The sequence below is a fragment of the Vombatus ursinus genome, unplaced genomic scaffold (genome assembly GCF_900497805.2).
Source record: "Vombatus ursinus unplaced genomic scaffold, bare-nosed wombat genome assembly UNPS02004456.1, whole genome shotgun sequence".
NCBI lineage: Eukaryota > Metazoa > Chordata > Mammalia > Diprotodontia > Vombatidae > Vombatus > Vombatus ursinus.
Genome location: NW_020944234.1, coordinates 42149 through 57674, shown reverse-complemented (window position 1 = coordinate 57674; position 15526 = coordinate 42149). Strand labels below are relative to the sequence as shown.

The following is a 15526-nucleotide window of genomic DNA, read 5'->3' as shown; positions in this document are numbered from 1 at the left end:
AAAATGATGGCATATAGTAGGAGAGCCATGAGAATTATAGATTATTGCTTGTATTGTCAAGTGTTTCAGAATGCAAGAATGATGAGGACTAAGAAAAGTCCACTGTTTGTTGATTAGCAGTCATTAGAGATCTTAAGAGAGCAATTTCAGTAGAATGAAGATAAGGGGATAGATTCTGTGAGGTAAAAGCCAAAGGGTAAAAAAAAAATTGAGGATAGTGCTGGATAAGGAGGAAGTAGAATCACTGGGCATAAAATATTTTTTATTAGAGGTGAAAGAGAGGAAAGAGATGAATTGTCAACTACATGGGATTGAAGAGTCAATAGAGATTATTAGAGATTATAAACCCACACTTATATTGGTAGGAATATGAGAATAAGAAAATAGTGAGGATGAAGTTGTAGCTCTCATGAGGATCCACTTCTTTGCCTTTCATCCCTAGTTCCCTTCATCCTTTTCTTTGTGCTATGATTGTGTATGCTATGTTTGCTAATTATTTGATAACAGACATTTTTAAGTGCCTAATATATTTGAGGTACTGTGATAGGCAGTGAAGAATCCCTGAAGGAGCCTGCATTTTACTGGGCGGGGAGCACACAACATAGAGACAAATTGGTATAATGTAAACGAAATGTTTTCTCTTAAATACCTCTTTAGTAGGAGAGATTTGCTCAGTCACTCTTCCTTAAACTTCTATGACCCCATATTCCCTACCCTAGACCTAGATACAGACTCTGTCTTTCTCATTCCTTACCTCTTTATTTCTCCCACCCTACCATCCATTGTCTTGGAGCAGATTCACCTACCTCAATGTCTGCCTCAAGGACAGAACTTGGCTGCTTTCATCCAGCAGGTGAGGTCCAAGCTTCCTTTGTTTTGAAGAGAGAGGTTTTTTCCCCTAGAGCTACAACTCCCTGGGGAGTTTCATTGAGTCTCTCTGTAGTCTGTAATATAGGGTTGGGATAATACTTGTCTCCAGACACAGGAATGGTATTACTTTCAGTATTCACACACGGGACTCCTCTTCCCCACACTCAACCCCTACCACTTGTCTGAGTATATTTCTTGGGTCCTAGGAACTCTGTGATTAACACTATGACTACTGGAGGAGATGTAATGGAGTCAAGGTAAAGGAGGAGGAAGACTAGATAGTTTAGGGGATTTCATCTCTTGTTTTGACTTAAGAAAACACTAAGACAACACTGATGTTTCTTTCCTTATGTTCAAGGGAACATGCATTCTCCTCCATCCTGCCCTTAGCAAGACTACCCTATGTGCCATACACTTCTACATCCTAAGAGTTGTAAAGGACCTCAGAACACATTAAGTTCATTGCCAACCAAAAGATGAAAGTCATCTATAACATCTATCAATAGAAAGTCATTTAGCTTGTGCTTGAAAATGTCTAATGCATACATAGGTCATCTTACAGCATTGTGGTACCATCCTGAGTCCTAGGAGAGTCATCAATGCTGACTACCTTTTCCCAATCATGGATCCCTTTTATGCCATTCTCTTCATTCAGTTATTTCTTTCCTCCTTCTGGATCCCTGCATTTTAGTCTAATGACAAGTTTTTTAAAATCCTCAGCAATTCATAAGCAATCAAGATTATCTGTGCCCATTTAGTTGAATTTTAACACCCTATCCACATAATCCTACAAAACTAACCATGACCCTAATCATGAGTCTTGGAGGTAGAAAATCATAAGGTAAAAGGTATAATCATCAAAAATTAAGTTAATTGATTCCTCATCACTATAATATTAATACGATTCACTATAGTCCTCCTTTCTTAATAGTGCTCAAAGAGAAATGTCAGATTTTCTCACTGGTATTGCCCATTAGCACCTCAAGGACAGGTTCATCCTTCCACTGACAACTGACAGACAAGTGGATGTGGACACAGCTTGTTCAGGACTTTTATCATCTCCTTCCTTACTGTTTTGGAAGATATTTAAATGGATTGAGAGAAGTTAAATATAGGTTTACCACAAAATTGTAGAATCATGACTATAGAGGTGGACATGTCCACCAAAATGGTACTGCACACCCCCATATTTTATATATGAGGAAACAAAAACCCAGATCACACAGATAAAAAGAAGTATAGTCAGAATTCTAATACAGGTTAGTTGATTCTGAATCTATACATACTACCTATCTATGCTTTTAAAAAATTGATTTGGGAGCTGAGCGAAGGATGGATTAGAGTGGGGAAACACATGAGTAAGGGAGACCAATTTGGAGGCTGTTATTGTTATTGAGGCATGAGGTGTGTAGGGCCTGAACTAGGGTCTTGGCCATGTAGGTGGAGAAAAGACATGAAGGGAAGACATTGTGAAGATTATAGCAATGTGTGGAATAAATGAGTGAGGAGAACACGAATTCTGAGCCTGGGCAACTGGAAAGTTCATAGCATTCTCCATAATAATGGGGAAGTTTGGAATAAGGGAGGCTTTTGGGGGGAGATATAATGATTTAAAGACAGGAGAAAAGGATATGTTTGAAGGCAGGAGAGGATGAGCTAGTACATGAGCTATGTACATAGTACATACATGCTATATAGATTAAAGATAAGAGGGGCTATTTTTCCCATTTTGGAGGTCAGCTTTCTATTCACCATGCCATATCACCTCTTTGATTTTTCAAGTGGGCTCATTTTTGGTGGTAAAATGAGAAAAAGCCCCCAAGATGTCCTTGTCTGTCATGTCATTCTTTTTTTATAGAAAATCTTCAAAACTCTCTCCCGTATCTGCTTGGTCCTGACGCCATAGATGACAGGATTGAAGGCAGGTGGCACAACTACATAGAGATTGGCCAGGAGGATGTGGATGTAATGGGGGATGTTGTGGCCAAAACGATGAGTGAGGAAGGAGAAGAAGGCTGGCATGAAGAAGGCTAAGATGACACAGATGTGGGAACTGCAGGTATTGAGTGCTTTGAGTCGAGCATCCCAGGAGGGGAGGTGGAAGACAGCCTGGAGTATCCTGGCATAAGAAATGATGATCAGAATCACATCCAGAAATAATATGAAAATATTCCCCAGCCCAAAATAGATATTGACTTTGATGTTGGCACAGGCCAGTCTAGCCACACCCATATGCTCACAGTAGGTATGGGGGATGACTCTGTGCCCACAATAAGGGAGTCGAAGCAGGAGAAATATACTTGGAGCTATCATAAACAAGCTCCTTAGGAAAACCACCAGAGCAATGAAACCAATGGTTTTGTGAGTAAGGATCATGCTGTAGCGGAGGGGGTTGCAAATTGCAACATAGCGGTCAAAAGCCATGGCCAGCAGGACAATGCTCTCCATGACTGTGAAAAAATGGATAAAGAACATTTGGGTGACACAGGCCCCAAATTCAATAGCCTTCAAGTTAAACCAGAAGATTCCCAGCATCTTGGGGATGGTAGCTGTGGACAAACTCAAGTCAATTCCTGACAACATGGCCAGGAAGTAGAACATGGGCTGGTGGAGGCTTCGTTCAGTCTGAATTGCATACAGGATGGTGATATTTCCCATGAGTGCAACCAAGTATAAAGTACAGAAGAGGAAGCCAAGCCAGATGTGTGCACTTTCCAACCCTGGGATTCCCAGAAGCAGGAAGAAGGAAGGATGGAATTCTGTGTCATTCAAAGAGGGCATCTTTATGGGGGCTACCAAAGACCATGATCATTTCTGAAATATCTTCCATCTAGAGTGATAATTCATCATCTCCTTCTGGAGTCCTGGAGAAATAAAAGAAAAATGTTAAAATCTTCTGTGTACTTTTACTATTCAAGAGAATCTGACAAGGGAAATTTCTCCATCTGCTGTCTTTCCCTATCCTCTCCTTCCCCTGTATCTTTCAGAAATAATCCTTCAAGGATGTGGTACCATTTGATACCTATGGGTCATTAGCTGCTACTTCCTCTCCTTCCCTATGAGTGTAATCTTCCAGATCATAAAAAGGGTTAAAGTCAATGGGGGCAATTGAGGAAGTAGGAGAGATGGGTCAGAATCACCTACCTTAAGACACTGAGTTCTTTTCTACTGTGCTAGTCTATACCCAGTCTAAATAAATAAAGGTATGATCTTGGGCATTTAACTGCTTTATTAGTAAGTCAAAATATTTACAGGTACAATAGATGTATGGGAAGCCCTGTTCTAGACACTGGGAAGAATGCAAAAGCATTAGAGGATCTGTTCTATGCTGTTGTGGACAATAGCATGGAAAGGAAAATGCTCTCTCTGTCTCTGCCTTTGTCTCTCTTTCACATACACATACACACATACATAGTCACAATAATACAGTGTAAAGAATAATGGGCTAACCGTCAAGAGACACAGGTTCTAGGCCTGATCTTGTCACTGATTAGCTTTGTGACCCAGGGAAAGTCACTTAAACATTTTATGTCACAGCTTCCCCTGTTATAAAATGATTGGGTAGAACTCACTGACCTCTAATTTTTTTTCAACTCTAACAGTATATGGTTTTCTAAAACAAGTTAGAGTAAAGGCTCTAGAGAGTAAGTTAGATTTAAGTAGAAGAGGCTTAATGAAGTGAGCTTTGCACAAATTGTTCCCGAAGATATACATGAATTGATGGAAAATATAGGCAAGATCATTGCAAGGCGGAGAGGCTGAGCAAAGGTTGAGCAGCAAGCCTTTTTAAGGAATTGGAGGAGGATGGGATAGGCCTTGTCATCCAATTAACAGAGAAAATAAAATCAGTCAGGATTAAAGGTTAAATGGCATGACCCTCACAATTGGGTGCAGTAGTTGCTTGAAGAGCAATCATCTTACAACATCAATGTCCCATAAGGGAGAGCACTGTCTGTGCCTTACAATGTTACAATGAGGACTTGATTAACTCAACTTAGAAAGTGGAGGAGTGTGTGGGAGGTCGGCTAGGGTTAAGGATGAAGAAGTGGGAATTATGGGAAAGAAGTATGTATAGTGAGATGTCATCTGAGAGGAGAGATTTGAGGGCCAAACTAAGCAGTAAATCTGTGTCTCACAGAATTCAGCTGTCATATTGCATTGAAGTTTTCGCTTTGAAAGGCTAAATATTCCATTTTGCCCTATTGATTCATATGGGGCATACTTACATATTCTTCACAATTCTCAGTCATTCCCTTCCAGCTGACTTAATTGCTATAAAAGCCTAGTGAGGAAACTCATCTCCTCCATTCAACTGTGAGCTCCTCAAGGGCAGGGACAATGTTTACCTTTCTTTACATCCCTAGTATAAAGCACAGTGCTTGTCCCACAGTAAGTAAGACTTCTCCTTCTGACCTGTCTTGCCTTCCAATCTTTCTCTGTGGCGCTAACATTCACCTAGTCTCTCATTTGGTAACCTTGTTGTGATCTTGGGCTTTTTATTTTGCCTCAACTCTTATAGTCAATCAATCACCAAGTCTGCCAATTAACCATCCATATCATCTCTCCCACATTTGGGAGAAACTAAGTGACACAAAATATGGTACATCAGTCATGTCTGGCTCTTTGTGACCCCATTTTGGGATTTTCTTGGCAAAGAACTGCACTAAACCACTACATAAACCACTAAAGTTCTTTGCCATATCCTTCTCTAGCTCATTTTACAGATAATGAAACTGAGGCAAACAAAGTTAAATGACTTGCCCAGGGTCACACAGCTAGTAAGTGTATGAGACCAGATTTGAACTTAGGAAGATAAATCTTCTTGATTTACAGTCAGGAGCACCTGAATTCAAATTGTGCCTCATACATTTACTATCTGTGTGACCCTAGACAAGTCTTCAGCTTGATTTTCCTCACATTTAAAATGAGGGAGTTGGATTCTATTGCCTCTAAGGACTCTTCCAGCTCTAAATCAATGATGACATGTCACTCTTTTCTAATTCGATTGACACCAAAATGGTAAAGGACTTGATCTATACCCATGTAGGCTATTGTAATGGCAAACCTATAGGCCTTCTTGCCTGTACCATCTTCCCTTAAGTCCATTTTTCTCATGACTGTAGGAATCTGTCTTGTGCATAGTTGTAGTCATGACACAACTCATTCAAAAATATCCAGTGACTTCTTACTAAGTGAGTATAAGTGCCTCCAATGACCATTCACAGCTCCACACAGTCTAGCAATATTGTACTTTTCCAGCCCTATCTCACATGACTCACTAACAAACAAACCAAAATGCATCTTTCTACATCCCTTTAAAACATGATAAAATTTCCTAGGCCCATGCCTTTGTCTAAGAGTTCTGTTAGCCTTGAATTCCCTCCCCTGTCCCTCTCGATGCCTATTGAATTTCTGCTCACTCTTTGAAAACTAACTCAAATTGCAATTTCTCCAAAAGCTGAAAACAAAAACTTGCCTTGCCTAGCATCCTACTCTTATTTGATAATTTTCCCTCTCAGACTTTATATAATTCTTTGTTTTGTAACTCTCTAATGCATTTATGTAATATTTGTGTCAGATGGGATTGTTTGTGCATCATTTGCACTTACTAGACCATAGATTCCTTGTGGTTAGGGACCAAGTCATTTGTATCTTCTCCAGCACCTAGTGGAATGCTGTGTACACATATAGGGCCCTTAACAATTGTTACTATTAATTCCCAGAATTGAACACAATACTCAGTAGCACTAAGATCATGGGAAAGCTCAGCAGTGCTAACATTTCCCTTTTCATAAAACGTACACTTCTGTTAATGTGATGCAATATCAAAAAGTATCAGCTCTTTGGCTTGCTATGTTATGCTAATTATGACTCCAAGCTTATAGTCTACTAAAATCCATGTTCTTTTTAATATAAACTGCTGTCACATAGACACTATCCTGTACTTGTGCATTCGATTTTTAATTTTACTGCATAACTTTAGATTTTATCAAATCCACCTGGTACCTGGATATTAAAAAATGCCATCATTCATTCAACAAGCCTTTCTAAGCACTTACTATGTACCAGGATATAAAGATAAGTCTCTTCTGTAACATCTTTGACTAGTTCTCTAGCCTCTAGACCTCCAGTAATATAGAGAACACTGTAACATCCAAATTATCCCATTGCACTTTGGGACTCCAGCAACCATCAGGAATTCTTTCATTAATAACTCATAAACCTTACACTCGTTGTTCCTAAAAAGTAAATAGCTCACTGGGCCTGGAGTCAGAAAGTCTTGACTTGAAATTAAGCCTCAGATACTTAGTTGTGTGCTCTTGGACAAGTCACTTAATCTCTCTTTGCCTCACTTTCCTCAACTGTAAAATAAGAATATTAGTACCTGCCTCCCAGGGTCTTTGTGAGGATCAAATGAGATAATATTTATAAATTGCTTACCACAGTGCCTGGAATGTAGTAGGCACTATACAAATGCTTATTCCCTTCCCCAATTTGATCTAACAAAACAATTCCTTTCCCTCTTGTATCTGAAATCTCTTTAAATATTTGAAATCACTCATTCTTTAGACTAACTACGTTAAACATACTTAAAACCAGTCCTTGAATAACATGATCTCCTGATCTCTCATCATATTAGTTACCTTGTTCTAGAAAGATTAAAAGCTGTAAATATTTTTCCTAAAATCTGGCCACCATTAGGGTTGACATGTATGCCAAACTCCTACATGAGGCACTTCCTGGTCTACCTCCTCATCCCCAACATTGCTTTATACATGCTTTCTATATATTTTATGTTTTCTTATCTATTTACACATGATTTCCCCCCAACAAAATGTATGATCCTCATGGACAGGAACTGGTTTTTGTTGTTGTTGCTGTTATTTGTTTTCTTGTTTGTTTTTGTATTCCCAGCTCTCAGCCCCTGAAGTCCAGTAGATCCTTAATAAATGCTTGTTGAATGAATGAAGGTATGGATTCATTGTTCATTGCGTCCTCTTACTAAGGAGAGTTTGTTTAATACAGTCAGCTCATTATTGCTTCTATTCTCCTTTCCAATTACTCTGAAAAAAAGTAAAGGATATCCATCACCCCTTCCTACTCTGGTACATGGATTTCCAAATGGAAAATGCATTATTCAAAAGGAACAAATTAGATTAAAGAGGTGGTAGGGTGGGCAATATTTAATTACAAAAGACCATAGAGCTAACACCTATACATATATATTAAATATGTACTATATATGCATATATGGATACATATACATATAGACACAGAATGTATGTGTATACATAAGTGCAGGAAAAATAGGTAGGTAGATAGATAGATAGATAGATAGATAGATAGATAGATAGATAGATAGATAAATAGATAAATAGATGAATGTATGGATAGATAGTATGACCTTCAGAAAGGTGTAGGAGTTGCCTGAGGGACAATAATTCTTTTGGTCTGTTTAGGACATCAAACTCCCACAAGGGGGAGCACAATCACTGACCCTTATCCTACCAGAAACTTACGAAGTGTCGACAATGAAGATCTAACTTCATTCAGCTTGCAAAATGGAAGGAAGTTTATGTTTTCGGAGGGGGGGGAGGAATGAAGTGTGAACAGATAAAGATAGCAGTAGAGATAGAGATATTTGATGTAAATGTAAGTGCACTATCTACGTACATATACATTTGTCTACATACACTATGAATATACATATGTAGCATGTATGTATTTATGTGTGTGTGTGCAAATGCATATATATTTGAACTTGTGTGCATTTATATGCTCAACCCCACATTCTGTTGGTGTTGTTCAATCCTGTTCCATTTTTTGTGACTCCATGGACCATAGCATGCTGGGTCTTTCTGTCCTCCACTATCTCTCTCTTCTTCTTCTTTTTTTTTTCTGCTCGTTTTTGATGAGGCAGTTAGGGTTAAGTGACTTGCCCAGGGCCACACAGCTAGTAAATGTCAAGTGTCTGAATTCAGATTTGAACTTGGGTCCTTCTGACTCCAAGGCCAGAGCTCTATCCACTGTACCACCTAGCAGCCCCTCCACTATCTCTTGAAGTCTGTTCAAGTTCATTTTTGCTGTTTCCATGATATCCTACACATCATCTGTCCTCTCTTTTTATTTTTGCCTTAGATCATTCCCAACATCAGGGTTAAAACCAGAAAAAAAAACCAAAACATTTTAAACCAGTTCAAACCAGTAAAAAAAAGAACACACAAAAGTTTAAACCAGTTCAAATTAGTAAAAACCAGTACAAACCAATTTAAAATTTAAAGCATTTCAATCTGACTAAAACCAGTTTAAACCAGTAAAAAGCAGTTCAAACTGGTTAAACTCAGATTAAAACTAGTTCAGACCAGTTAAAAACCAGTTCAAGCCAGTACAGTTAAAACCAGAAAAATATAGTTCAAACCAATAAAAAACAGTTTAATCCAGTTTAAACCAGTAAAAACCAGTTCAATCCAATTCAAAACAGTTAAAACAAGTAAAAAACAATTAAAACAGTTTAAAACCAGTTTAATACAGTTTAAACCACTAAAAACCAGTTTAAAGCAATTAAATTCATTTCAAACACATTCAAACCAGTAAAGACCCATTTAAACCATTTTAATTCAGTTCAAACCCATTCATATCAGTTTAAGCCAGTAAAAAAACAGTTTAATCCATTTGGTGATGGATCCAGGTATAGAGTCATCCTTTGAGTTGTTGAAAAAGAGTGTTTGTTATTACCTGTGAGTTTATCTTGACAACTCATTTAGTCTCTGCCTTGTTTCCTTTTGTTCTCCAAGGCCAAACTTGCCTTTTATTCATTGAGCTACGCAAGCCTCTTTACCATGACAAAGCAATGATGGGGGGGGCATATTCACATATACATATTATATGCACATATATATTATATATAGAATTGTACACATACATACAAATACATATTTATTTATTTCGTATTTATTCATACCATATTTATCAATGCATATTTATGGCAGAATGGTCCATTATGAGTTATTATAGTCTGGGTTCTAATCCAACTACAGATACTTACTAGCCATGTGACTCTAGGCAAATTAAGTGATTTTAATATTTCTGATCCTCCTCAGTTACCTCATCTGTAAAATGAAGAGTTGAATACAATTGCTTATAAAGTCCCTTCAGGATCTAAGTCTTTGAGCTTTTAACTACTTAAATAACTTTAAAAATTATCTATATGCAGATGTCTGCCATATACAGAACTTCTGTCCTGGCTCTCTCTACTGAGATCTTGTACAGAGCATATTCACATGGTTTGCTAGTCACCAAGATTCACTGGTGTTTACCATGCAACATATATCCAGAGCTAGGCTAATTCTCTTCCTCCCAAACAATGTCCCAATTTTGCTATTTATTTTAGTTTTCACTCTCTCTCTTCCTCATATTTAATTAATTAGTAAGTCTTATTAATTCTACTTCCATAATATATGTTGTGTCTCTGTGTACCTATATGTAAAACATACCCACACATTCATATGCATATAGACAAACATGCATATCTAAATATGTGTAACTAAATACATTCCTCTTGGATAAGATATACTTCTGGTGTTCATAGTCTGACAGCAGGAAGAAGAGGACTAAATTACTTGATTTCAATAGCTTTGAAGATCTGTATCTGGTTTTGGCACTCAAGCTGCCATTTACTGGTTCAAGGCATTGAATATTAAAATGCTTGCATTGGAAGGAAACTTAACTATATAACCTTATTAACTTTAACTATAACAAAGTGATGGGACAAAAAGTTACTTGGTCAAGTTTATATAATTGAATTAGTGGCAAAACTGTAACTAAAATCCAGGTCTCTTGGCTTTTAATCCTTTCCACTTTTTAATGCTGCTATGCATGATTAGATGAACAAATTTAAAACCTTACCTTATCTGTGTATGAAGTTATGATATATCTATTCCTGAAATCCAGGATGCCACTCCAGGGTTTCAACACAGCATAACTAAAGAACACCAGAGAAATACAATCAAAATAACCAAGAAATAAATATAAACTATTAAGAAAGAAGAGGGAATATGGAAATTACCAAGTCATTAAAGGTATGGCTAAAATTAACAAGGACTTGCTTTAGTCTCCTCTGGGAATTTTGTCTCTCATCAATCCTTTTCCATTAATTTTCAGGTTTCCCTCACATTATAAAGACTACCTTATACCCTTCTTCCCCCTTCAGTTATAGTTGCATTTTTCTCCCCCATATCACTGCCACACTTTTTGAAAGAATGTTCTATACGCTATCTCTAATTTTTAGTCCTTAGTTATCAACTCCTTGATGTTTATTCCCAACAAACCACTGCTTATTTGAAAGTAATCTTTAACTCGCTTAATGTTCATGTATTCTCTCCATTGATTATCTTCAATTTATCTTGTAAGTAGTTTGTATGTAGTTGTTTTCATGTCATCTTCACACTGTGAGCTCACTGAGAGCTTGGAATGTGTTTTTCCCTTTTGTGGTATCTCAAGCACTTAACCCAGTGCTTGGCACATAGTAGACACTCAACAAAATTTTGATCACTTGAACAATAAATTTCTAAGCATTGAAATTGCCAAATTGGGGATATTTTCCTTCCTTTCCTTTCTCTTTGTTGTCTTAGAATCAAAAGTTGACAAATAATCCACACATCTATATGACAGATGTCTGGCTTAGATTTACTAGGTAATAGTAATAGTACTTCAATACTCTGATTATCTATGATCTTGTTGGTGTGGATACTTCTTAGATAGGATTTGATAGTAGATATAGCTGAAAAATTCATTGCCCTGAAAACAACCTGGTGATGAGATTTTCCAGATCTTGTTAGGATGGTCTTGAGATAATAGACATACACCTCAATAATACGAACACTGTCACTGTTCTTGCTGTGACTTCTGCTACTTCTATTATTATTGTACAATTAATAATAATGATGAAAATGGTGGTGATGATGAGGTAATAGAGGGGCAACTAGGAGGTGCAGTGGATAGAGCACTGGCCCCAGATTCAGGAGGAACTGAGTTCAAATCTGACCTCAGACACATAACACTTACTAGTTATGTGACCCTGGGCAAGTCATTTAGCCCCATTGCCTAGCCAAAAAAATGATGAAGTAATAGAAACTGCAACATCACTACAGCTTACCAAAAAAATGGAATTTCATTAATAACTAGAAAGATATTGTCATGGCTTTAATTGTACACCAGAAGTTCATTAGCATTAATAAATTGTCCTTGGGACCTGACCTGGGATTTCATTGGTATAGAGAACTGCAAGCTGATGAAAACTCCCTTTCCACATGGTGGTTAGCATCACTGCAACTTTCTTTTTTTAAATAATATTTTATTTTTCCCAATTGCATGTAAAAACAACTTTAATATTCATTTTAAAAAATTGAATTCCATTTGCTCTTCCTCCCCACTGCACCCTTCCCTCAGATAGCAAGCAATTTGATATATTATACATGTACAGTCATGTAAAACATATTTACATATTAGCTATGTTGCAAAAGAAAATAGACCAAAATTTAAAAAAAACATAAAAAATAAAGTGAAAAATAGCATACTTCTATTTGCATCGTACTCCATCAGTTTTTTCTCTGGAGGTGAGAGCCCTTTACAATTGTCTTGGATCACTGTACTGCTGAGAATAGCCAATTGATCATTGTATAATATTGCTGTCACTGTGTACAATGCTCTGCTTCTGCTCACTTCATCCTGCATCAGCTCACATAAATTCAAGTGTTTTCTTAAATCATCCTGCTCATCATTTCTTATAGTACATTAGCATTCCATTATAATCGTATACCACAATTTGTTCATCCATTTCTCAATTGATGGACATTTCCTCAATTTCCAATTCTTTTCCACCACAAAAGAGCTTTTATATATTTAATTCATATAAATAGTTCCTTTCCACCCCCTTTTTTAATCTCTTTGAGATACAGACCTAGTACCCATGTTGCTGGGTCAAAAGGTATGCAGATTTTTATAAATATTTATTTGCACAAAGTTCCAAATTGCTCTCCAGAATGGTTGAATCAGTTCACAACTCCACCAACAGTGTATAATTGTCCCAATTTTCCCACATCCCCTCGAACATTTGTCATTTTCCTTTTCTGTCATATTAGCCAATATAATAGGTATTGAGTGGTACCTCAAAGTTATTTCAATTTTCATTTTTCTATTCAGTATTGATTTAGAGAATTTTTCACATGACTACAGACACATTTTATTTCTTTGTCTGAAAAGTACTTGTTCATATCCTTTGACCATTTGGCAATTTGAGAATGATTTGTATTTTTATAAATGTGTTGCAGTTCTCTCTATATATAAGAAATGAAGACTTTACCAAAATTCCCCCCAGCTTTCTACTTTCTTTCTAATCTTGGTTGCATTTATTTTGTTTGTGCAAAATCTTTTAAATTTAATATAATCAAAATTATCCATTTTACAACTCATGATGCAATCTCTTGTTTAGTGATAATTTCTTCTCTTATCCATAGATCTGACAGTTAAATCATTCCATCCTCCCCTAATTTGCCTATGGTATCAGCCTAAATGTAAACCACACACCCATTTTGACCTTATCTTGGTATGTGGAGCAAGATGGTCTACAACTAGTCTGTGACAAACTCTTTTATAGTTTTCTCAGCAGTTTTTCTTGAATCTTTGAGTTAGTCAGACATTAGACTAGTATGGACATTTACTACAATGAATTGTGTACCTAATCTATTACATTGATCCATCACTTTATTTCTTAGCAGCACCAGGTTGTTTTGATGATTACCATTTTAATATATAGTTTGAGATCTAGTACTGCTAGACTGCCTTTCTTCACATTTTTTCATTAATTCCTTTGATATTTTGACCTTTGCTCTTTCAGATGAATTTTGTTATTTTTTTTTGTAGCTTAACAAAACAATTTCTGATAGTTTGATTGACATGGCACTAAATGAGTATATTAATTTAGATAGAATTTTCATTTTTATCATATTGGCTCAGCCTACCTATGAGCACTTGAAATTTTTCCAATTATTTAAATCTGACATTATTTGTGTGAAAAGCATTTTGTAATTTTGTTCATATAGACTCCCAAGTTTTTTGTATTGTCTACTGTTATTTTCATTATAATTTCTCTTTCCATTTCTTGCTGTTGGATTTTCTTAGCATTATATAGAAATGCTGATGCTGTATGTGGGTTGATTTTATGTTCAGCAACTTTGCTAAAATTGTTAATTATTTTTAGTTGATTCTTTGAGATTCTCTAAATGTACCATCATATCATCTGCAAAGAGTGGTATTTTTATTTTCTCATGGCCTATTTTAATTCCTTCAATTTTTTTCTTCTCTATTTGCTATAGCTACCATTTCTAGTACGATATTAAATAATAGGGGTGATAATTTTCATCTTTGCTTCATTGTTTATATTATTATGAAAGGTTCTAGCTTGCCCTCATTACAGATAATGCTTGATGATGGTTTTAGATAGATACTTCTTACCATTTTAAGGAAAACTCCATTTATTCTTATGTTTCCTAGTGTTTTTAATAGGAAAGGGTATCATATTTTGCCAAAAGCCTTTTCTTCATTTATTGAGATTATCGTGAGTTCTGTTGGTTTTCTTATTCACATGGTCAATTATCCTGATAGTTTTCCTAATATTGAAGCAGCCCTGCTTTTCTGGCATAAATACCACCTGGTTATAGTGTGTGATCCTTGTGATATATTGCCATAATCTCCTTGCTAGTATTTAACTTAATTTTTTCACATCAATATTCATTAGTGAAGTTGGTCTATGGTTTTCTTTCTCTGTTTTTGTTTTTCTTGCTTTAGTATCAGCACCATACTTGTGTTGTAAAAGAAATTTGGTAAGACTTTTTCTTTTCCTTTTTTTCCCCAAATAGTTTTTATATAGTATTGGAATTAATTGTTCCTTAAATGTTTGGTAGAATTCACTTGTAAATCCATCTGGCCCTACACATTTTTCTTAGGGAGTACATTAATGGCTTGTTCAATGCCTTTTTTCCCCTAAGATGTGGTTATTTAAGTATTCAATTTCCTCTTCTAATCTGGGCAATTTATTTTTTTGGAAATAGTCATCCATTTTCCTTAGACTGTCAGATTTATTGTCATGTAATTAGGCAAAACTCCAAATAATTGCTTTAATTTCCTCTTAATTACTGGTACACTAACCTATTTCATTTTGGATGTTGGTAATTTGGTTTTTTCTTTCTTTTTTATAATCAAATTAACCAATGGTTTGTCTATTTTATCATAAAATCAGCTCCTAGTTTTATTTATTAGTTCAAAGGATTTCTTACTTTCAACTTTTTAAAGATCTCCTTTGATTTTCAGGATTTTCAATTTAGTGTTTAATTGGAGATTTTTAATTTGTTATTTTTCTAGGTTTTTTTTAAGTAGCATGCACAATTCATCGATCTGCTCTTTCTCTATTTCATTGATTTAAATGTTTAGAGATATAAAATTTCCCCTAAGAACTGTTGTGGTTGCATCCCATCAGTTTTGGTCCACTGATATAGTTTTACTAGTTCCTCTTCTAACTCATTTAACTTTTTAAAAAATTTGGATGCTATACCATTTGGTGCATATACTCTGCAACTTTCTTTTTTTAATTTTTTTTTTA

The 15526-nt window shown here is 36.0% G+C and overlaps 1 protein-coding gene across 1 annotated transcript; it reads right to left on the bottom strand.

The window, feature by feature from the left end:
- Positions 1 to 1863: 1863 nt before the first annotated feature.
- Positions 1864 to 3651, bottom strand: LOC114023809 (olfactory receptor 52E8-like). The gene is made up of 2 exons (XM_027836619.1): positions 2743 to 3651; positions 1864 to 1929 (listed from the first exon to the last, which is right to left on the bottom strand). The coding sequence occupies exons 1-2, from the start codon at positions 3649 to 3651 to the stop codon at positions 1864 to 1866; spliced, it is 975 nt and encodes a 324-aa protein (XP_027692420.1).
- Between the last annotated feature and the right edge of the window lie 11875 nt (positions 3652 to 15526).

Bases quoted from the DNA above. Each gene is read 5' to 3' on its own strand.
- LOC114023809 (XM_027836619.1), bottom strand. From the start codon at position 3,651: ATGCCCTCTTTGAATGACACAGAATTCCATCCTTCCTTCTTCCTGCTT. The intron at 1,930-2,742 runs GTTTTGAAGATT...GTAAGGAAGGAG, and splicing joins CCAAGCAGATACGGGAGAGA to ATGATAAAAGTCCTGAACAA.